General features: G+C 49.2%; 1 protein-coding gene across 5 annotated transcripts in view; it reads right to left on the bottom strand.

Moving 5' to 3' along the window:
• The window catches only part of LOC130372141 (dedicator of cytokinesis protein 7-like), a 42629-nt gene that overhangs the window by 2312 nt on the left and 16398 nt on the right, over positions 1-23919 (bottom strand). The window contains exons 15-46 of one of the 5 annotated variants that reach the window (XM_056577940.1): positions 23169-23286; positions 21933-22003; positions 21668-21806; positions 21069-21170; positions 20436-20522; positions 19858-20089; positions 19107-19271; positions 18470-18642; positions 17172-17273; positions 16447-16533; positions 16192-16287; positions 15423-15563; positions 14497-14610; positions 13759-13929; positions 12303-12442; positions 11464-11633; positions 11194-11345; positions 9547-9729; positions 8530-8656; positions 8164-8248; positions 7722-7818; positions 7146-7280; positions 6126-6278; positions 5521-5679; positions 4715-4815; positions 4028-4220; positions 3117-3260; positions 2429-2560; positions 2302-2316; positions 1612-1737; positions 796-885; positions 229-465 (exon numbers count right to left, since the gene is read on the bottom strand). In XM_056577940.1, the coding sequence (XP_056433915.1) occupies positions 229-465; positions 796-885; positions 1612-1737; positions 2302-2316; positions 2429-2560; positions 3117-3260; positions 4028-4220; positions 4715-4815; positions 5521-5679; positions 6126-6278; positions 7146-7280; positions 7722-7818; positions 8164-8248; positions 8530-8656; positions 9547-9729; positions 11194-11345; positions 11464-11633; positions 12303-12442; positions 13759-13929; positions 14497-14610; positions 15423-15563; positions 16192-16287; positions 16447-16533; positions 17172-17273; positions 18470-18642; positions 19107-19271; positions 19858-20089; positions 20436-20522; positions 21069-21170; positions 21668-21806; positions 21933-22003; positions 23169-23286 (4237 nt within the window). Of the gene's footprint in view, positions 1-228; positions 466-795; positions 886-1611; positions 1738-2301; positions 2317-2428; positions 2561-3116; positions 3261-4027; positions 4221-4714; positions 4816-5520; positions 5680-6125; positions 6279-7145; positions 7281-7721; positions 7846-8163; positions 8249-8529; positions 8657-9546; positions 9730-11193; positions 11346-11463; positions 11634-12302; positions 12443-13758; positions 13930-14496; positions 14611-15422; positions 15564-16191; positions 16288-16446; positions 16534-17171; positions 17274-18469; positions 18643-19106; positions 19272-19857; positions 20090-20435; positions 20523-21068; positions 21171-21667; positions 21807-21932; positions 22004-23168; positions 23287-23919 lie in introns of all 5 variants that reach the window. The other 4 variants (XM_056577955.1, XM_056577946.1, XM_056577965.1 and 1 more) reach the window with 4 other exon arrangements.

Genomic DNA, 23919 nt, shown 5'->3' with positions numbered 1-23919 from the left:
GACTGTAGACATCAGGGGATCGAACCCCGGTCCGGTTTCAGTCATACACCCCTAACCCCTACACTCCCTTGTCCCGCTCATCAAAGAGCACATTGGTGCACGCAAAGCCATGAACTCTAAACCTCAAGTAAGAAACAGAGAAAGATATACAACGTATACAAAAAACTAAAGAAAGAGTGACACCCGTTCACATGACCATCCCCTCCACGACCGCAGCACCCCTCGTACCTCCTCCTTCTGCAGCACGTTGACGCGGGTCTTGACGTAGGGGAAGGCGTGCAGCATGGTAAGGATGGTCTTGCGCTTGTACTGCTCGTGCAGGTCGCCGTGGGCGCGGCCGTCCAGCGTGAACGGCGTGCAGTACATGAAGGTGCGCAGGTTGTAGTTCTTGTCGAAGTACGTGATTCGCTCCTTCAGCTCGTACGTGTCGAAGAAGGGCTCCACGTAGGTGATCTGCAGGTAGGCCTGGACGGGGGCACGTAGGGGGAAAACACACAAACACACACCGGGAGTCAGGAGCTAGGGGGCTTCTACCGCCCACTTTGATGACTGACAGCTGGTGCAACGTTTAAAAACTTCAATCAAATAAAAGGACTACTTACTCAGGTGGCTAGACAGTCAAACAAAACAAGGCATGTCACATTTATTACATTTTTCTTGCAAATGATGAAGAAATTTGACTTAAGGAACGACAACGTGCTTATGGGTAGGCATCGCTATACTCTTAAAAACTGAAACATGCTGTGGTGTTTTCCTTAATATCTGCGAGCGTTTCCCAGGGGGTTAGTGTACTACCTTGTTCGGATCCAGTTTGTTCTTGTCCACCGGGCTGGAGTCCTTGATGATTTCCACCACGTCATCCCCGAAACGTTCACAGTAAAACTCCTGCATGCAAAAGCAAGCGTTTACAACCCTCTCCTATGGTCATGGAAACCAAATCATCCACTGATCATTAAAATACTGTGTGATCATCAGATGGCGCGGGTCGGATAGACAAAACAGCTGCAGCATTGGCTGTGGTCGCCAAATAAGAAAATATGGGGCAGTACTATTCAGCCAAAAAGGTCTTTGTTAGTGTGCTCCTATACTTGTATTGATGTGATATGTTGGCTAGCTTCAGAGCCCTCCTGTATTCATTTGATATGTTTGGTATACTAGGCTTTGTTAGTTTCAGAGCCAGTGTGATAATGTTTATTAACATAGTGGCACTCCTATTCTATTGTGACACGCTAGCTTACAGTATGTTAGCATCAGAGCTACTGTCTGATATTGTAGGTTAGCTTTAGGGTACTCCTATTCTATTGCAATAGCTTCGCTTATCTTAGCGTCAGAGCTAATGTTGTACTGTATGTTAGCTTCAAAGCACGTCTATTCTATTACAATACTTCTGATTATCTTCGCATCAGAGCTAGTGGGGTACTGTATGTTAGCGTCAGAGCACTCCTATTATATTGCGATACGTTAGCTTATCTTAGCATCAGAGCTAGTGTGGTACTATATGTTAGCGTCAAAGTACTCCTATTCTATTGCGATACGTTAGCTTATGTGAGCTATGTGAGCGTAAGAGCCGGCCCCGCTTGCGCCGAAGCCTATTTCAGTGCGACAACTTGCCTCAAGACGGTGAGAGATCTCCGCTAACTTGGTGATAGACGGCTCCTTGTAGACAAACTCCTGCTCGTCCAGGTCTCCGAAGCGGCAGCCGTAGAAACCCACGCGGAAGTACGTCCCAAACATCCTCTGTGGACCTGGAGAGACAAGGAGGAGGAAGAGGAAGAGGAGAAGAAGAAGAAACAAGGTGAGCAGCTTCCGAGTGTGAGAGTAGGGCCCTAATATTGACTGATATATGTGAACAGCTACCACTTTCACAGAGACAATCTAATTAAATGTCCTAATTAAACCAGGATGTGTGATGAACTGATGGTTAGAGACCCACTGGAGACTCATTGATGTCGGCAACAGCAGAAAAAACACAAATTGGGGCGCAAATTAGCAATGCGTGTTTAAGCAATGTGCTGCTTTCTGAAACCAGTGAGCAGCAAAACCGACCCTTGGCAAAATAGCATCTTGTGACTACTATCATGTGTTAGCCAAACCTCACAACTGCAGATTTATGATTCTGTTTGAGTGAGGGAACTCGAGCGTACTCACCAGCGAAACATTCCACCCATCGAGTAGGCGATGGAACCACCCAAGAGAGAAGAGAAATAAAGACGATTACAACACCAAGCACACAAGGAAACATGGAGTAATTTATCCAATGATGTATTCATCCCCACAGACGGCGAGCAACGAACGTCATACCTCCCATCCGGAGCTCTGTAAGGGGTGAAACGGAGAAGAGAAGGGATGAGTGATTGTAAAACACACAAGTTCTGGTGATGCAGCCAGGTGGCGTTAGTCCCACGCCGTAGGGGAGAGGGGGACCGACCTGGTTGTAGACCTTGTTGAAGGCGTCTTGCAGCTTGCCGTGGACCGCGGCCAGCTTCTTGAAGTCCCTGTTGGCCTCGTGGACGGGCAGCAGGATCTTGTAGACCTCGTTGATGGCCTCGTACATGGCGGCCTGAGGGGGGGGGGGGGGAGAGAAGGGAGGGGGGAGAGGGGAGAGCAAGGGGGTGAGAGCAGGGGGGAGAAGGGGGAGCGAGGGACAGCAGGAGGAGAGAGGAGGGCCAGGGAATGAGGGGGTGGGGGGGGGGAAGGGGAGGGCGTGTGGAGAGCAGGAGGGGGAGAGGGGAGAGATCAAAGGGGGAGAGAGCAGGGGGGAGAGCATGTGGAGAGCAGGAGGGAGAGAGGGGAGAGAGCAAGGGGGAGCAGGGGAGAAACAGAAGGGGAGGGTGATGAGGGGGGGGGCGTGGAGCCAGGGAATGAGGATGGTGGAGAGGGAGAGCGGGGGTGAGCAGGGGGGCGAGAGGGGAGAGAGGGTAGGAAAGGGCGGTCAATAGACAATAGGGCCTCTTCAGCTTTTGGGCCGGCCTCATAACCCAGTGCTCCGTCGAGCGTGATGGCCGGAGCTGTAAAACCCCTGCCAGCACGCGGCCAGCATGTCCCGGGGGCAGGCAGGGGGGGGGGGGGGGGGGGGGGGGGGGGGGGTTAGGGGGGGGTTCATCCGAGACGCGTACCATATTGAAGGAGGCAGCTGCCTGCTCCAGGAGGCCCACCAGGCCCGACTCGCTGAAGTACTTCCCCGTGCAGATGCCCTCCTCCTCTGGGGACAGGATGTCATCCGACACCGCCGACTCCTCCAGAACGTTGGAGGAAATGTTCTGCGAGGAGGGAACGGGAGGGGGGGGGGTCAGAAAGAGTAATGAAACACACAGGGAAGTACAGAGTCATAACAATAAGCGCGAGAGGTCTGGCGGGGCAGGGAGTCGGCCATCTGCAGCACCTCTGGAGGCAGCTGGAGCCGTTACTCAACGGAGATCAACAGGAGAAATGTGCCTGGTCTCCCTCAACACCCACGACCAGTCAAGGGTGCAAGGGGGGGGGGGGGGGGGGTACAACCTAATCTCTGCTGTAGCAGTCCCGCCATGCCGTTGTAGCAGAACCTCTGGGGAGGACGCACCTTGTTTCCTGCGTTTGCTACAGAGCTATTCTACAGGAGATTGAACTCATTCAGCCACGAGGGAAGGCAGCTTTCAGGAGGGTTCTGAAGAAGTGTATTTCTTCGGTCGTCCGACTGCACGGTGTGGATCAGAAAAACCTTTACAGATGCCTTTTAGAAGAATGTTGCTTTCCTCACAGAATGCTTTCAGCCTGTCTTGCCATCGGGAAACGTTTACTAGTGCTGGCCAGGTTTCTGCTCGTCGATGTTGTGCTTACAGATCCCCGCCTCCAGCGACATGATTGGCCAAAACAAACATAAAGCGGAAAAAAAGCTAAACACCCCTTTCACCCAGATTGAAGCTGCTCTGCTCTCAGACTATCATCGTATCAATCTAAACGTCAATCCCCTGTGTGTGACAGCCTAACGCACTCACGCATATGCGACTAGCACAAACCAACCAATCACAGCGGTGGGGGGGAGGCTGACCTGGAAGGTGACGCAGCCAATGGGGAGGTAGCGGCAGTCCTCCAGCATGTTGAGGTACTCGGCCACCAGGGCGGCGCTGTGCACCAGGCAGTGGGCCGCCTCGGCGTGGTTGCCCCGCTCAGAGTGCTTGCCGGCCATGTTCTGGAGCCACGTCAGACGCAGGTCCGGAGAGTTCTGGTAGCCCTTGGCGATCCTGGGGGAGACGGGGGGAACCGCGAGGAGAGAGGATTGGCGTTTTTGCTTCCATAAGATGAGACGTGTTGTTTGTTTGTTGTTTATTGAATTTGGTGTGCCAGCAGAATGACAGGAGGGTGATTTGTCACCCCCCCCAAAAAAAGTAAAAGCTTAGAATACGCATAAACAAGAACAAATATGTTCCTAATGTAATTATATAATATTCAATTATATATTATTTATATTAGAAATAAAGTGTCCCGTGTGGTCCTGTTGTTTATCAGTGTTGTTCATGCAAGGGAGTGTGTGTATGTGTGTGCGTGTGCACATGTGTGCGTGTGTGTATGTGTGCATGTGTGCGTTCGTGCATGTGCTTTTTCTTGCGTGTGTGCGCTCGTGCGCGTTCGTGTGCCTGTGTATGTTCGTTCATGCGTGTGTGTGTGTGCATGTGCATGTGTGTGCGTGCGTGCGTGTGTGTGCATGTGCGTGGGAGTACAAGGGCACTGGGAGTACCTGTACATGAGGTCAATGAGCATCTCCGGGTCGTGCTGGTGCTCCTTCATCTTGACCGTGTCGGTCAGGATCATGTGCAGGTTGAACACCAGGTCCTGGACCTGAGGTCACGGCACAAGAACAAAACACCAATCACCATCAAAAGCACTAGCGGCAATTAAACGGCTCTCTACAGCTGCAGCTGCCGGCTAAAGTCGGTGTCACACTGACCCACTGTAATGATGATAGCACGGTTGTGTTCCAGCTAAACTCAATTGTATTTTTCTTGCTTATAAACGGCGGTTAAGTTACATTTAACACCAAAGCCTCCTCTGGATTCCTTACTCGGTTGACGTTAGCTCAAAGTGTTAATGTTAACGTCGATAAATTGACGTTATATAATTGAAATATCAAGAAATGTCGGCATGGATTTTTTTCAAATCAGGCAGTCGGAAAGTTGGTCTCAGTGACTCAGAACTAATGACAACATGTTGTTGGTCGTGGCGATGCTGAACTCAATCTCGCTGAACTTGTCTCAACCTAATAAAAATGGCAAGTTTTTTCCTGCATATAAACTGCCATTTAACGTCCTTTGTGCTTTGTTTAATCCGTTGACGTTAGCACAAACCTAATGTTAACGTAGATGCATCGACATTACATCACTGAAATGTCAAGAATAGTTTGGATGGATGTCCTGTGGTATGAAACCGGGCATCCGGAATCGCGAAAGTCCACCAGCGCTGACGAGTACCGAAAGACCTACTCTACTTACAGCCCTACCGGAGGTATGTCCGCACACAGGCCGGTCCCATGGTGGCTCTTCCTACCTGCTCCGGGAAGGGCGAGTCCCTGAGCTCGAGGTCCTCCTCGGCGTAGGTCAGGATGGTCTTCAGGGAGCGCCGCAGGTGGTCCTCGTTGAAGCTCTGGGACGTCCCGACCAGCGAGGACAGGGACATGGTCACCTGCATCTTCACGCGGGCAAAGTTCTGCAGCCCCAAAGAAAACAAGCGTTACCCGGCCGCGACAGTGACGCACGGCCCTGGACGATTCACCGTGCGGCGTTACTCCTGGCGTTACGGAGGTCAATCAGGGGAGCGGTGGTGAGCCGAGGCCTGTGTCCATGTCTAGCTATCGGACGCAACTCTGTACATGAAACGTTTGCCACGGTCATACAATACATTCACGTGTGGAGCTGCAATCAGTGCATTTAGAACAGGATAGGATACACAAGAGGCCAAACAAGATTCATCTTTAAAAGTATAACGATTAGATTTTTCATTCATTTACAGAGGGAATATACGATCAACTCAAAACAAATCATTAACTTATAACGCAAATATAACAAGGAATAAAGAAAAAAATAATAGAAACCACCTAAAGGTGAAACTACTATCACACACGCGCGAGCAGTGTGGCGGTTGGAGGGACTCACGTTGCCGATCTCAAAGTTCTGCCTCATCAGGAGGTAGAGGGAGGCGGAGGCGTGGCTCCTCACCGAGCCCACGCTGCTGCTGCAGTGCCGCAGGAGACGCAGGCACAGGTCGGCACACAGCTCCGTGTCCTCCTCGAACAGCATCTCCGGGAACTGGACGCACGTCAGCCACACACACACACACACACACACACACACACACACACACACACACACACACACACACACACACACACACACACACACACACACACACACACACACACACACACACACACACACACACCGAGGCTCACCGGTCAGCAGATGAATGGCTTGTTTAGTTTCTTACCCTCGGCCATCAGGCGTGTAAACACTGATCAGGGCCCCCAGCCAAGTCCGAATGCTAGTTTTTTTCATTTACTGTAAATACCTCTATTTATTGTTTTGCACATTATTTCAATTTGCAACCTTTCGATTTGTTATTCTATATAGGGATAATTGTTTTGATGTCATTTTATTTCATAGTTTTATGCCATTTGTCGGCTTATTTAAATATTGCACAATCTCCGCAGGCACTGCCACTTTTAATATTTCACTGCTGTTCTTGTATATGTATGTGACTCTGGAATTTTGTGCAGAGAAGTTAGTGATCAAATCAGTTACAGCTTTCGAGTGGGATTGTGTATTTGTCGATCCGTGAAAGCCGAATGAGGTCACGCAACTGAAGATTGTGAAATCTATTTAAGATGAGGAGTTAGAGAAGAAGATTTTTTAATGCCTCTTCCTATGGGATACTAACTGCTGCACTGAATGGCGAATGCAAAGGAGGGCACCTCTCCTATGCTCTCTAAACCCGAAAAAGTAAGCCAATACAAGCATGGACTTTTCCCGTAAAATATCTGTTTGTAACATGCACGTATATTCATGCGAGTACACCAAGCAAGCCGACAGCTGGAGTGGTTCTGTGCGTCACGCTAAGGCTACAGTTGTACAGGAATAACAGCATCAAGGGTTAGAAAGGGGGGGAAGAGGCCCGACCTTGAAGACGAGCGCCCGCTGGGTGGTGAAGCAGTGCTGCAGGAACACGGCGCTCTGGTTGCCCGCCATGCTGTGGAGAAGGACCCTTAGCACGCCACCCAGGACGCTCTCCTTCAGCTCAGACTCCACCACCGTCTGGACCACACACACACACACACACACACACACACACACACACACACACACACACACACACACACACACACACACACACACACACACACACACACACACACACACACAGCGCATCAGGCCACAGGACATACACAATAGCACATATTGTTTGCAACAACCACAATACAACAACCACTCACAATTAATTACTATTTTATGTTATTGGTCACAAAACTTGTATTCAACATTAAAATACAAATAAGGAAGAAAAATGCTTAAATACTAAATTAATGAATGTATACCAATGCGCACAAGGGAATCCAATGACATTATACTCCAGGGATGCTAGGATGTTGACGACACTCAACACACAGATGACACGGTCTCACACATGGTCATTCAGACAAGCATCAGTTCACCGGATCCACCCGTTCCCCATTGGGTTCACATGTTTTGGGTTACCTTGACGACGATCTCCAGTGTGTCCAGTACGACCAGAGAGGCTTCGGTCGCCAGGTTCCCGTCCACCACCGACTCCTGCTCCACCTCGGCCTTGGTCCTGCAGGGAGACCTCGTTACGCCACACCTGGTATAGCGCACACAGCCACCCAGCCCCCACAAGAGCCACTATACCACTATGTAAAGTAGCAGCAGACGGCAGAACGCATATTCACTCAGTGTGATTGGTTTACCAGCTAATTATTTTGAGTTAGGAGATTATTATCCAAACCAAATGGACAATCCTGCCCCTGACATTACGTTAAAAGGCCAATGATGGACAAACAAGAAGTATATTACTATCATCAACCCTTCACTAAAATGAAATAAAAGTTAGTGATATAAGGAGTGATGTACCGCCCTGAGGAAGAAGACATCAGCGATAGGAGCTCACAAAGGAACGTACTTATCGACTCGGTCTGCGTTCTGTCTCCAGTGCGTGACGTTCTTCCTCCAGCGCACGTTTTCCTGACTGCCGTAAGGGCTTCTCTCTGGAAAATACAAACATGGAAACATGAATTCCCTTACTGAACAATCAACCTCACTAACCGTGAGTGAGCGAGCGAGCGAGCACTCACGATTGTGTGTGCGCGTGTGCACGTGTGTGTACAGGTTGTGTTAAGTGTGTATGTACAAGCAGAAGTGTGGTGTTTGCAGGCAGAAGTGTGAGTGTGTGTGTACAGGCACAAGTGCAAGTGTGGTGTGTGCAAGCAGAAGTGTGAGTGTGAGTGTGTGTGTAGTACAGGCAGAAGTGTGAGTGTGTGTGCGTTACCTCTGCAGCGTCGCACCATCTCCTGGCGGGCCCCGATGGTGCCCAGGATGGCCTCCTCCAGACGGGCCTTCATGTCCTGGGACTTCTTGAAGGTCAGGCTGTTGATCCTCTCCAGGGCCTTCTTACCCTGGGACGGACACACACACACACACACACACACACACACACACACACACACACACACACACACACACACACACACACACACACACACACACACACACACACACACACACACACACACACACACACACACGTCAGGGTTAAGGATTTCAGGTGTCTGGCCATTGGCAGTCAAAGCTTGTGTATAAAGACACGTTTTCTGTATATTAATCTTTTGCCGTCTTTTATTTATTTGTATTTGAACGATAACGACACGTATTGCAAGGGCACGCTGACAACCTAATCCAAACTTTGTGTTCAGCAGTGAAACGTCAAGCGGTGGCCATCGATCTTGCGATACACAAATACTGACACGAACCCGAGTGAGCAAAACCACAGCTACAAACCAAACTCGGCGCCCAGCTGCGTTCAATCAATAGAGAGTGCGTCTTGCAGCCACCGGCAGCATGAACGGATCACTCCTCTGAACAGACCGGCGGCGTGCGACACCAAAACAAAACCACACCCTTTGAAGCCTTCATATCCGATGATCCATCAGGGATCTCTCAGCTTTTGTGCGACGTTCCTCGCATGATATCACGCCGGCGAAACGGGGAGAGGAGGACCCCGGCCGGCTGTTTGGCATCCAGCGGTAATGTGCAACATGTGTGTGAGAGGGGCCTGACGCATTCTCCTGCACGGCCCCGCCCTGTTTTGATTCACGATGGATGGCTAGGGAGAACAACGTTGCTGTGGTAATAATAAACCAGGCCTGCTGTGAGTGAGTGAGTGAGTGAGTGAGTGAGTGAGTGAGTGAGTGAGTGAGTGAGTGAGTGAGTGAGTGAGTGAGTGAGTGAGTGAGTGAGTGAGTGAGTGAGTGAGTGAGTGAGTGAGTGAGTGAGTGAGTGTCCATACCCTGTACTCGAAGCAGGACACTGAGAGGTGCAGCAGGTCCAGCAGCCGGTTGATCTGCATCACCGACAGGTCCGACACCCACTGCTCCAGGAGGCCCGCGTCGGCGTTCTTCAGCACCCAGAGGAAACACACCAGCAGGGTGCGGCTGCACTCGGCCGACAGGGAGCTGGACTGGCGCCCGGCCTGGTGGTGGTGGTGGTGGTGGTGGTGGTGGTGGGGGGGACAGGGGAGACACACGCATCAGAGCCACTGCTAACCTGTTTACCACAGGTTAACCAAACCCCTCCATGGAAATAAGCCCTACAGTTAGTCATTCAGGTGACTAACTGTAGTTAGTCACCTGACTTTTTTTAGTTTTTTCACCCTGCTTTGCATTAGCCCGCTTCCGCACTGGGCAGTCGCAAGGCAGCTTTGCGTTCTTTGTGTCGTTATACTTTTGCCTTACCAGTTGTTGTTAAGCACTCATTCCCGTATGGGATCATTCTTTGTTACCTTCTCATTCTGATACTTGTGTTTAGCATTAATAACTGGTGATGGGTAATCACATTATTTTGTTGTAGGATTCGTCAGGGCAGTAGCAAAGGACCCGGAACACTCACCTAACCTACGTGTCTTTGATTTCTGGTCGGGAGTGAGAAAGTACGCTATTCCCCGGAGTTATGTGTGGTTAGGGTTTTATTTCTATCTCGTTCTTTTTACTTTATCTGATTTAATGCCCTCAAGCAATGATTGAATAAATTCATTGTTTTCACTTTCACCTTTTGTGAAAGGATGTACACTATACCACCCCCACGATTAGTTTAGTATTTTTAACAGAGAAACACAAAATAAAGGTCATATTACTCAGGCGCTTAACCATAAACGTCCTAAATATCTGCGTCACGCCAGTTAAAAAAAACTGATGGTTTCAATCCTGGACCTCAAACAGGCCTAGCCTAGTGAAGATGAGCTCATGCTCAGTCCTTTCACCCGAATATCCTATGCATTCAAAAGATTAGATTATAATTGAGGTTCACTTGTGTAACAAGTGTAAAAATAGTGAAGCGAATGGCAGTTGGTGGATTAGGGGGATTATGATGAGTGGGTGTGTCTCGATGTGAATTTGAAGCCTTCTTTAGCACGCCCGTGTTTTGGAGACGTTAGGGTCTGATGTTGTTTCCCTGTCGGATAACTAAAGTAGGCCGTCAATCTTTTGTAGAAAGTCGGTATCTCACAACTGTTGCTATCTAGAATAAAGATCGGTACTAACAGATAGTGATAATTATAGGCGGGAGGTGCCAAAGATATAAAGGAAACCTCGCCTTACAAAACGGATATTGTGTCGTGTGTGTACAGTCTCACTCAAACAACAACAAACAACGCTGTTCAACGTTAAACAACACTACGATGAACTTTGAAATGAGAGATTGGAGGGTCGCAAAAAAGGCCATTTGTAGGAGCGGCCCGTTTTGAGTGACATACATGATACATGCACTGACACAACCACAAACCTCTCCCCTGCTATAATGACTTGTTTGGTTATATATATAAGTCCAGGGACATTCTCTCACACACACACACACACACACACACACACACACACACACACACGCACACGCACACGCACGCACACACTCACGCCCACAGGCCTCTCCCGTTATTACTCACCGCCGTTGGCAGGGCGAAGGCGTTCGTCTTGGCGTGCGGCAACGGGGAGCCGGCGATCGCCATGGCGACAGACTGATTAATGGTGCTGCCGTTGTCTGGGTCACCGCCGTCCGCCAGGGTGGAGGCGAGGCGCCCCCGAGAAGGAGAGTTGTCTAAAAAAGAGAGAGATAAATATAGATCAAAACGATCAATTATTAAACGCGGCGGCGGAACCGAACGTGTAAAAGCTGCAGGATTTGAATATCCACATCCATATGTCCCTCGGCTGACCGGTGAAGTCGTGGAGCTGGGGCAGCGTCTCCATGACGATGAGGATGAGCGGCAGGTAGAGCTGAGCGATGTGCGCCCGGACCTGGGGGTCGGTGTAGCGGGGGTCGGCGTCATGGCTGCACAGCAGGGAGTGGACGGCGCTGATGGCTTTCTTGTGGAGGAAGAAGACCCTGGGAGGTGGAGGACAGGTTTGTATTTACTACGGATGCCCATCTATGCATGCCTAGGTCTGCCCCCAGCGGCATGCATAGACGGGTCTGGTCGGTGGGAACCTGAGGTATCGCATGTGGCCAGCAGGGGGCACCATTTGTCTAACACTGCGGGAACTAAGCTTTCCCAGGTTCCTTTGTTCATGCGTGTTATATGAGATGCCCGCCTCCCTTCAATGAGTCAGAAAATCATTCCCAGAGTCGTAGACGACGTAATGGGGCTCGGTGGCTGAATCACGTAGCCTGAGATGCTGGGAATGATTTCAATTATATTTAAACGAATACTCAAGCAGTATTATAGATAGGCCTATAGCATATATGTTGTTCGATTTTTGATCCATCTGTTTTCTTTGTTAGGTTTTCCCTCAAATGTACAAAAATGTCAGTTCAATATGAATGAATAGCCTGCCTACAATGAGTAAGTGATGAGTAAGACAAAAAAAAAGGTGCAGTTTAGTCTCCGAACAGTGTAATGAAATACATAACACAAAATAGTAAAATAGATACATATAGGTATATATCCAACATTGGTGAATAACTGTTAAAGTCAAATGTATTTTAAGTGTATCTATGTGTACGTGGGGTGTGAGTACATATACAGTGTGTGCGTGCGAGTGCTTGTGCGCTCACCCTTCCCCGTCGGGGTCCAGGATGAGGGAGAGCTCGGAGAGCAGAAGGCCGGACAGGAAGTGCTGGTGACGGAAGGGGACGGAGAGCTCAAACATGCTGGCCACGCCCGGGTCCTGCACCATGCTGGAGAAGGCCGAGCTCTGGGGGGGGGGAATCAAAACAGAACTGCCATTATATTGTGGACACATGGTCATTGTGATATCATCGTCTTATCGGATTACAGAGACAAAAATGGAGCTGGTCCTTGAGACGTCCACTCCCCTGGCAGAACTGCCTCAATAATAATGATTGTAACCATGCTGTAATAAGCAACAGATGTTTCGATTTCTTGAGCTGGTCAAAGTGAAAAGGAGAGAAGAGTGAAGTAAGACCACACGTTCTATACATTTCCATGTAATTATTAATCACTAACAGTAACAAATACATGGAATGAAACAAATCCGATTTTTCCTATTGCTATTCCCATTTCTTACAGCTACTACACCAAACTTGCGATTGCTTTAAGTCACGATGCGGAAATTTGATTCCTTCTCGTTGACTTTCCAAATTCTAAAACAACACACACTGTGCAACCGGGAGGAGTTTTGGGAGCAGCGATAGTAATTCGTTATAATCAAAGAGGTGTTATTGAAAGCGCCATCCATCAGCACTGGCTAGATATGTCAAGGTCATATTCAGGCAACGAGCTAGGTGAAAAGATACACATTGCGACGGTGCCATTTTTGAGTGTAAGCTTCCATTCCTTTATGCCTCACTTCTCTTCCTTTTGAATAAAAGCGGACGCATACGTGTAATAACATATCGTTAGCCTCAGTCAAATTTTAAGGTTCTTCTTGTATTTATTGTCCACAATGCCAAGTCAAATAGATGACTTAGTCGGATAGTGACAATGGAATGTGTAAAGCACTCTGATTGGCTTAGGATGAAGCCAAGGAGACACAGTGAAACAGCAGCGTCCGGAGACTATTAAGTTAGAAATCACTATTTGGCCAAAATTGTACTTAGGCAATTATGCAATGAGGCCAACAATGCAAAACAACCAGGCTTACTGCCAATGACCCTTTACTATGGAAAACAACAAGGGCTTGGCTCAGCTCAGCCTGTGTCTTAGGGCAGTTGTTCCCATAGTGGGGTCCGTGACGGAACTCCACGTGGTCCGTGGAAAAGCAAAATAAAATAAAAAATAGTTTTTATTTACCATTCCAATTTCATTCCCTTTCTTTTAACAAGCCTGTTGTACTGATGGTATGACCAGTTCTTTCTAGTGCTAGTAGGCCTATTAAGAGGTGCCGGTAATTCAGGTAGGTCTGCGTGTAGACATATTTCATTATTCGTATAATGAGGTGGTCCACGAAAGTACTTGATTACAAATAGTGGTCCTCGCACACACACAAAGTCTGAAAACCCCTGCCTCAGGTCCTGGATGGAGGAGGGGGGGGGGGGGGGGGGCTGCTACCTGGGAGGTGGTGGAGGAGGTGGAGGGCGAGGGCGAGGCCGGCGGGCTGAGGGTGGCGCAGGGCAGGTTGAGAGTGACGTAGTGCTCGTGGCTGCACACGATGCGGGTGAAGTCCATCCGCAGGGCGCTCAGGGAGCTGGGGTTCTGGGCCGTGTGCAGCTTGCTGGAGATCTGGAGGACGTCATGATGATATAACATCCGATACGGAGGGAGGAACCCTATACACCGTGAGGTAAGCTGCACCCCCCCCCCCCCTCTAGAGAGCTGGGGCTCTGAGGGCACGGGACAGACAGTGCTGCTTGATAACAGGAACTTAGGGCCCCTTAAGGCCCTACAGAGGGTGTCAGTATAGCAGCAGGCTGTATCATAGACGTTTATCAAGAAAGACCCAAACTGCTTTAGAAACAGTGCACACATCTACACATTTAAATTGAATGTATAGTTAAGGGATCGTGTTGACACTTGTGGATAAGCAATGTTTAGAACTCGCGTTGAAGAAGAGATGTGTGTGGGTGTGTGAGTGTGTGTGCATGCATGACTCCCCGATGCCCAATGCCTGAAGACAGAAACTAGAGGAAGGACAGCAGACAAAAGGATCAGACTTATTGCGCAGGAATTACATCAGGTGAGGAGAGAGTAGTAGGGGTGTGCGTGTTGTGTGACTAACAACAGCGGTGGCTCAGTGGTGTGTGTGTGTGTGCGTGTGTGTGTGCGTGCGTGTCAGTGTGTGTGTCCCACCTGTTTATAGTAGGAGCGGATCAGGTTGAACACAAAGCCCCTGTCCATAAGGGACAGCAGCTCGTTGAGGAAGAAGGCCAGACTGGTGTTTAGTCTCTCCACCAGCTCCACGTCCTGGAAGAGAGAGAGACATACACAGAGAGCAGGAAACAGAGGGGAGAGAGAGCAGGAAACAGAGTGAGAGACATACACAGAGAGCAGGAAACAGAGAGGAGAGAGAGCAGGAAATGGAGTGAGAGACATACACAGAGAGCAGGTGAGAGAGAGACAGACACAGAGAGAAGGGAATAAAGAGAGAGACATACACACAGAGAGCAGGAGAGAGAGAGAGACAGACAGAGAGAAGGAAAGAGAGAGACATATGGTGAGTTCAGAGCAGACAACAAAACAGAGACAATGCACATGTAGATCGATGCAATTCATAAAGAATGGACGTAGAGGAAGGAGATTCAAAACATAGAGACCGTCAGTTAAAAAAATAAAAACACAATTGGCACAGCCCTGCAGGGCGTTATCGATTGGAGGACTCCACTAAGCTGGTACAAAAGACAAAGAAAGGACTGCTTAAACCTGCTTTGTCAAAGCGCAGCCGTCTCATCTAATCCATTGTGAGAGGCAGTCATTCATTGGAATGAAGGATGCATGGAGCTTTGCGACGGCAGGCACTATGTGGGGATACATTAGCCTGTGATTGACAAGCTATGGCGGGGGGTAGAGGGAGGGGGGGGGGGGCATTACTTCCTTGTTAAGCTACTTTCCCCTGCTGACAGAAACCGACACTGACACCCGCCGCCATACTGGCCAGTCAGCTTGTTTGCAAACAAACAATCCTCCTCCTCCGGCAATTACTTAAGCTGCTTGTGATGGAGCTATTTTCTTGGCGGGGAAGGGGGGGGGGGGGGGGAGAGAGGGAGGGGGGCCCACACCTTCTGGTGTCGGTTGCCGATGTCCGAGCTTATGGCGCCAACCAGCGCGGCGATGTCGTCCACGAAGCGGTCGGGGAAGCGCTGGCGGCGAGGAAGGTCCAGCCGGGAGGACATGAAGAGGTGGTGCGCCATGCTCTTGGTCTGCGGATGGGGAGGAGACGGGGAGGGTTAGGGTGGAGAACGGGTGGAGAACGGGTGGAGATTGAGGGGAGATTGCGGGAAGAACGAGTGGAGATCGAGGGAAATGAGAAGTCGCCCACAACCAACCTAAATGGAAAATGTTCTGTATTTAGTGATGAGGATTTTATCCAAAGTGACAGCGATACAGGGTATTAGTGAGCAGCTAGGGGCTAGGCCTCTTCCGACAGGTAGGCTGCGGACACTGAACAAAGAACTTCTCGTGTGGGAGAACACTTCACCTTTAGAATATTCAGCCCAACTATACTTAAAAAACGACACTTGATATAGGATGCAAAGGAGCAAGTGTATGAATGAGTGAGTGAGTGAGTGAGTCAGTGAGTGAGTGAGTGAATGAGTTTGCGCCAAAGGGCGTAAATGTGTGCGTGTGTACCAAAGTGAGTGGGTGAGTGTGTTTGTGACAAACTGAGTGAGTGTGTGAGTGAGTGAGTGAGTGAGTGAGTGAGTGAGTGAGTGAGTGAGTGAGTGAGTGAGTGAGTGAGTGAGTGAGTGAGTGAGTGAGTGAGTGAGTGAGTGAGTGAGTGCGTGCGTGCGTGCGTGCGTGCGTGCGTGCGTGCGTGCGGGTGCGTACCATGAGCTGGAAGAAGAACCAGGCCTGCTGCAGGGAGGCCTCCCGGACAGCGCTGGTACTGACCACCCACTGCAACGCCAGCTCCTCGTGGAGCAGCTGAACGCCAACCACACATATATACAAGTTATGTAGCAACAGATTTTCAAGTAACAAATGACGTACAAAAGATAAACACGCAATACATGAAGAAGATGATGATGATGATGATGTTTGATGTCGGATGCGTTAGTGGGTTAAAATGGACGCCAGTTTTACCTTCTTGGCCAACTGCCTTGTGGGTACTGAGCACAAGGTGGCGCTGTCCAAAAAGGCAGACATGCGATTGCAGCTGCGCTCGCTTGCCTGGCATACAGCGATGAACGATGAGGTTTTTATAAAAAAAAAAAAAAACGAAAAAATAAGAACAAAACAAAAACAAAACATGAGGATAATAGACGGGGGGTGAGGGAGGGTGAATTGGAGGTGACGGTGACACAGCCAGAGAAAAAAAACAAAACCCCCCTGTGGTTCTCAGAGTGCAGAGGCTGGTAACGACCGACTGGCCTGCAGCAGAACATGCCAACATCAGCCAAAACGTTGACATTGTTCAAGTGAAAGACGACTCGTGGGAGTGGATCTAAAAAAAATAAATAGGGGCGACACAGCAGACATCGCTGTGTGTCTCCGTGCTCCAGCTTTTTTTATTCCAGTACTCTGACGGAAGGCGAAGCTACACGCCTATCTCATCAACCGAAGCCCCGCAGGCCGGCGAGTAGAGCCCAGAGCAAGGAGCACCACGGTCAAAGTGGAGCACAGCACAGCCCTGGATAATACTTTCGAAAGGCTTTGACACGCAGACGGGACCGAAGCGGACAGAACGGGAGGAGAGGCGGCAGCGGGAGCCGACAGGCGACATGCATTGCAATGGATGGTGACGGAGGTGATGGATGGAGGGGTTAATGGAGGTGGAGGAGGAGGAGGTGGAGGAGGGGGAGAGGCACCTGCTTGAGATCACAGCTGGAGTTGGGATTCCGACGGAGCACCGATCTGGGGCCCCCAGGGCCATAAGCAGAGTTTACCCAAGAATGGGAGCGGTCTATGCCCTGCCACCGCGAACACACACACACACACACACACACACACACACACACACAGGCACACCAACGCACACGCAGACCCAATCACATGCACGTGCACACACAAACATAGACACACACACACACACACACACACACACACACACACACAGGCACACACACACCCAATCACATGCACATGCACACACAAATATAGATACACACACACACACACACACACACACACACACACACACAGCGCAGGAAAAGGAGGGAGAAAGTGAGGAGAAAGAGAATATATCAGGGTAGTTTGATCCGGAGGGAAAGAAGGGGGGGGGGGGGGGGGGGGCAAAGGGGAAGCAAGGAGGAGTAGCAACAAGGAACACACACACAGTAGTATAACAGCACAACAGCCTCTCAGCAGAGAACCTATCCATCGCCAGTGGTCCCCGCATCCCAAGATAAGCATATTTTCTTACAAAACACCCAAACAAGCTCAGCTCCAGAGGTGGGTGCTGGAGTTTGAGTAGCCACAACATCCAACCAGGGGAGGCACGGGACAACGATGCCATTGTGTGGATGTAAAACTCTGCTACTAAAGATAGCGAATGGCGACGTCAACACACCAGTTTTAAACCACGTTATGTTACGCCCTTTTTCCACTCTCTCTCCCTCTCTCTCTCTCAGCTGAAACAAACAAGGCATTGTGTGAACAGTATGTACAGGAATGGGGGGGGGGGGGGGGGGGTACGGTCTCAAGATCTTTCGTATCTCTTTGCCGTTCCTCTTTCTATCTCCTGAAACAGATGCCAGATTAAACTCCTTTACAAGTCATTCAAATCCAATACATTTTATGTTCAAAACACTGTCGATTATCCAATGAAAGAATCTAACAATAACTAGTATCTGAAATATATAATGGTTAATAAGTAGTACGTTTACGTTCACAGATCTTTTGGTGCAATATAACAGAAAACACATGTTTCAAATGAAAAAGTGCATTGAAAGATGATCCAGTTATCTGTTGATTTTAACAAATAACTGGATTTATTTTTTCAATAAAATCCATTAACGACGGTTTATAAAATCGACAGATTAACATTGATTTATGTGCATGTGGGCTCTCCCTATCACACACGATTGCTTCATACAACTCTCAAAAGTAAACAGTATCCCCCTGACAACATGCGGTCTCAACGGGGGGGGAGGTGCCCCCTGCTGACCTTGCTGCCGATGATCCTCTGCACCTCCTGGTCAGGGGTGGCCGGGCTGGTGGCGAGGTCGGGGTTGGAGTTGCTGATGCTCTTGGAGCGGGACAGGTGCAGGCTGCTGGGCCGGCCGCTGGCCCTGGACAGCGTGGCGTACTGGATGGGCAGCTCGTAGGGCGGCGTGCCCGCTGCTCCGGTGGAGAGGAGTGGGGGACGGAGGAGAAGAGGATAAGGTGTTGAAAGGTATCCCTGCCGGCCCTCGCTTCTAAACCGCTCGGGGTGAAACCCTGCGTCCGTCACCGGTTGTACTTCCGGTTTGGTGATGGAAGCCCCGCCTCCGGACCGATCTACCTTGAGTTTACCCATCAAAAACCCGCCTCCGGGCATATCGACTTCCTGTTTGCCCAATAAAGCCCGCCCCCAGGTACAACTACTTCCTGTTTGCCCAACCTCCAACTAGATCTACTTTCTGACAGTTGGGCATTTTGTGACACTTTTACAACCAACAACACAACATTATTTGGCAGTAATTGATATCCTTATTTTTGTGATTTGGTCCAATATTGCCGGTATCTATAATATAATATTGCTCTTCATCCTGTTGTAGTCCAATTCGCACTAGAAAGCCACAAAAATAAATCAAACCCCTCACTCGTGGGGGGCACGCTTGGCTCGACGGTGGGCAGGTGGAAGCAGTAGTGGATGTAGGAGGCCAGCAGGTTGTTGCGGCCGTGCTGGTCCTGGTTGCCCTCCAGGTTCTTGTGGATCTGATTGACCAGCAGCGTCATGGCCTCGAACGCCGCCCGGCCCAGGTTGACTGCGGAGACACGGAGGAATGAGGGGCGGAGCCACTGACGCGTCTCGCTTTAAAACGAGAGTCGTCGTTAGCTTTGTACTGAGTGGATGCAGTGGTAGTAACAGTTAAAAGCATACGATCGAGATAAGATAACGGCTAGAGAGTGCAGCTCAACCAAAAAAAAAGACACCGGGTCAGAGTGCAGAGGAGCACTAAAAAACAGAGATGATAGACGTAAGTAGGAAGTAAGTTGTTTTTGCTAGCTTATTTTTGCTAGTGAGACCAGCGATTGTCTATTAAATTCAATGTAATCCTTTTAAAGTAAATTTCGGTTTCGTAGATTTCCACCCCAATAATAAAGCAGCTTAGCAAAGCACCGCTTTGTTAAGCTGCTTTAATATTGTGGTGGAAATTTACTTTAAAAGGATTACATTGAATTTAATAGCTTTTAAATGGATACAATTCAATTGAATCCACTTAAAGTAAATGTCCACCACAATAACAAAGCAGCTCAGCAAAGCGGTGCTCTAGTGCTGGGCCCCCCCCCTCCCCCCGCCGACGGCCTTAAGAACCGAAATCACCACGAGGAAGCGAGAGCGCCCCTCACCGATCTGGCCGGCGATGACGGGCGGGTACACGATGAGCAGGATGAGCTTGCTGAGCAGCTGGTGCAGGAAGCGCACGCAGGTGTCCAGCAGAGCCCCGCGCAGTGCCGCCATGCTGGCCTTCAGCTCGCCCTCCATGTTGGCCTCCGTGATGATGACGTCCTTCAGGCGGAAGGGGAACGAGTACTCCTCCAGCACGTACACCAGCGTGAAGAACTTGTCCAGGTGGGGGTCCTAACGGGGTGGGGGGGGGGGGGGTTCAAAGGAGGTGAAGAGGGAGGAAGAGCAGCATGGGCTGGGACTGTGTGTTTGTGTGTGGGTTGGGTGTGCGCATGTGGGCGGTGTTGTTTTTGTTTTACCCCAAAGTGTGCGCCTGTGTGTTTTATTGACCTTTATTTAGCTGAGTGGGTGGTGTGTGTGTGTGCTTCTTATTTATTGACCCGAGTGTGAGACAGTATGTGTGTGCATGTGTTTTTTATTTATTGACCCGAGTGTGAGTGTGTATGTATGTGCATGTGTTCATGTGTGCATGTGCGTGTGTGTGTGTGTGTGTGTGTGTGGGAATGCAAACGTGTTTTACCTGTGTGTGAACAGAGGAGGCAGCAGTCACCACCACGTTGAACACGCCCTTGTGGTTATCCACCCACTTCATGCCAGGTAGCTGGACCTGCCATGCAGAGAAGAGACGTTCAACACACACACACACACACACACACACACACACACACACACACACACACACACACACACACACACACACACACACACACACACACACACACACACACACACACACACACTACGGTCGACTGCCATAAACAACACAGCTTTATCCCTCTGTCATTTAGCTAGGGGCCGAGGCATAATTAAAGGGGCAGGTCAGTCCTGGTTCAGGAGTCAATGTCTGCAGTCTGCCTGGAGACAGTGAGGCAGGACAGCCCTCCCTACTCCAGTCGCTTGGGATAGAAGCCATAAATCTGTAAATGACTAAATAGTAAAACAGTAACCAATCATATTTTATTGGCATTGTGTTTACACTAGGAGTGTGATACTACCTCATTCATCATGACAGAAATTAATTATGAGAAAATAATATTATACAAGGTTTGAAATATTTGTAATTACAAAATTAAATGACGCTACTAGAGTATACACTACCACTACCAGTACTACTACTACTACTACTTCTACTACTACTACTGCTACTACTTACGTCTGGGGTGAGGACGGAATAGCTAGGTGGGGGCTTCTCCACAGAGACGGGCAGACTGAAGGAGCCGGTGCGCAGGCGGCCATGTTGCATCAGGGGGATCCACTGTGGGGGATCACACATACACTCTGAACACAGCCACCACCCGCAGGCAGGGGCACCAGCATATGCTGCGGCATATACCGCCATTTTGGATCCGCTTTTTACAGTTATAAATTGAATAAATGTCGTCAGATATATAGACATATTCATATTTATGTAAAGTGGCAATCTCAAAGATCTCCGTTCAGTTTTTTTTGGAGGGCAGCTTCGGTGATAAGCGATCACTTTTCCCAGCGAGACAAACCTGTTCTTAACATTCCTAATGCTGCAAATTCAAGGGCTTTCATCATTGGGCGGTAATCTCAATCACCATAGTGTTACATCATTCAGCGATAGATGGTGTCTGAACAGACATTCCTTTACATGTAAAATCTTCAGGAGATTGCCACTTTAAAGATCAAAATCCATAATTGAATGTATTTGTGATGTTGTTGGTCCTTCCTAGGAGAGCTGGGGTGGAGGAGCCGAGGTGGCGGCAGCGGGGGGGGGGGGGTACTCACGGTGTAGCCCACGGGGGTCTCCAGGGGGGTGTTCTGCTTGGGCTGGCAGCTGATGTGGTAGAAGGTGAACAGCAGGTGGTGGTTGTCCGTCAGGTTGGCGGGAATCTTCATCTTGGTCTCCTCGTAGAACTCGGGGGACCTTGGGGCACGGGAGAGACACATGGCGGGGTTAGAGCCAAGGAGGGGGCGGAGGAGAGGTGGAGGGGAGATACGGGGTAGAGAGGGTCTGACGGAGATGGAGAGAATGACAGGGGGGGGGTCTCACTTGTTGTGGTAGATGATGGGCGTGTACGCCTCCTTCATGAACTCTGCACAGCTGGACTTCCCGAAGATCACCTGTCAAGATTGCGAGCAAAAGTTGAAGGCGAGTCGCCCTGGGCCGTCGGTGGCTCAATCGATCGCTCGGTTTAAAATAATTCAGCCTTAGCAATGTTTGAATATTCTGCCTTTGGTTACTGAATATACAAAACATTCATTTATAATTAATACGTTTGTTGTTGCAACGACTACAATAAATTTGAGCAGGGTTTGCTCATGCCAGAATTTATAACATGAGAAGTTTGGCCCCAATAAATCTGTAGCAGTGTTACACCCTGAACTGATCTAGACATTACCCCGGGGGAGCTGGAGAGGAGAGTGCGTATAAATCAGCTGGACCGCTCATAAAACAGATTAGTACAAAGTGTGTGTAATTGAGGCCATGTGTGAAAAGTTCAGGTCATGGTCCAGGCTAGATCCTGTCCTACCTACTCCGGTACAGAAGGGGGCAGTAAATGCAAAGAAGAAGAAAAAGAATTCCCAGCGAGTGTTGACGACGTATACATGCGACTGACATGTCCGAATACATGCAATATTGATATCAAGGCAAAAACACGCATCATCACGGATGAGCAGGTAGTCTCACGCGCCATCTTAGTTGTGGTACAAACAAAACACTGAGATTTCCGCATTGTCCCGCCTCTTGCATGGTACACCCATACTCAATCCCTCGCATAAACCAAACACAGTACGTCCGGTATGTGACAACACATCTGACACGGACACTCATGCCCTACTCAAAGGGGCAAAACAGGACAATTTCTGGAACTAATTCTCTGGACATTGTCCGGAGTTAATACGCATGTGAAAACGTATGCTATGCTGCAAAGCTATACCGAAATAATTTAACTTCAACCCCCACAAACTGCTGTCACGCAAGCACCTTGGTGGGTGGAAGTATATCATAACAATGCATGCATACGTTTCCCTCAGAGAAATTCATCCGATCATTGCGGCGTAATGCAGCTTTTTCAATCAGGGGGGGTGGGCGGGGGTGGTAGTGGTGGGGCTTTACATAACGCAGCGGCAGCTCGTAAAGAACTGGTGGTGCACGCAGAAACCTCAGCACAGCACATCGTATTTCAGGCCTCTGGCAGTGTCCTTGTAGGAGAGGGATGCCATTGTCCTGAGAGCCCTGCCAGGTGTGTGTGTGTGTGCATGTGTGTGGGGGGCTGTAACTCACAGGCATGGCCAGGCTGGGATCCTCCCCTGCCATGAACTGAACCTTCACCGCAATGTTGCGCACCGAGCCCTGACGACTGTTGAAGTTCAGGCTCTGTGGGTACACATACAGCAGGTTCCTGAGAGAGAGAGGAGAGAGGAGAGAGGAGAGAGGAGAGAGGAGAGAGAGGACAGAAAGGCATTTCACTAGCTTGATACATAAATCTGCATTGATTGGTAATTACATGGTAACTGGTAATTACATTATGCACACCAATCGAAACGCTTGGTTGACCGACACAATATTTAATCTGAGTATCACTTCGAATTAATAGTTTAGGACGATTTTTTTTTAAAGAAAGTCGATTATAAAAAGAAAGAAATACATGGCAGCATGCACTGAAAAAAAGAGAGTGGGAGTGTCTATAGTTTTCTTAAAGTCTGTGGCAAGCATAAGCAGCATTTAGGCCAAACCGCCCTACACAGGGCAGTGTCATACCATGTGTAGATGCTCTAAAGGTTCTATTGATATAAGGTTAATACTCCATATCCATATAAAATAACCTTCACCCAATCGATAAAACAAAACCAACAACATGCTGAACATTGATTAATTATGTATCGTGTCTTGAAGCCCTAGTTAGCCCTAGCTCTCTTCTTTCAAATCTGCCCTCAAAACATACCTTTTCACACTAGCCTTCCCCACCTAACTCCCACCTTATTCTTCATGTTTAACCTCTGTTTTTCTTTTATTCCTAGTCTGTTTTACATAG

The sequence above is a fragment of the Gadus chalcogrammus genome, chromosome 2 (genome assembly GCF_026213295.1).
Source record: "Gadus chalcogrammus isolate NIFS_2021 chromosome 2, NIFS_Gcha_1.0, whole genome shotgun sequence".
Taxonomy (NCBI): Eukaryota; Metazoa; Chordata; class Actinopteri; order Gadiformes; family Gadidae; genus Gadus; species Gadus chalcogrammus.
This window is presented reverse-complemented; position numbering and strand designations above follow the sequence as displayed.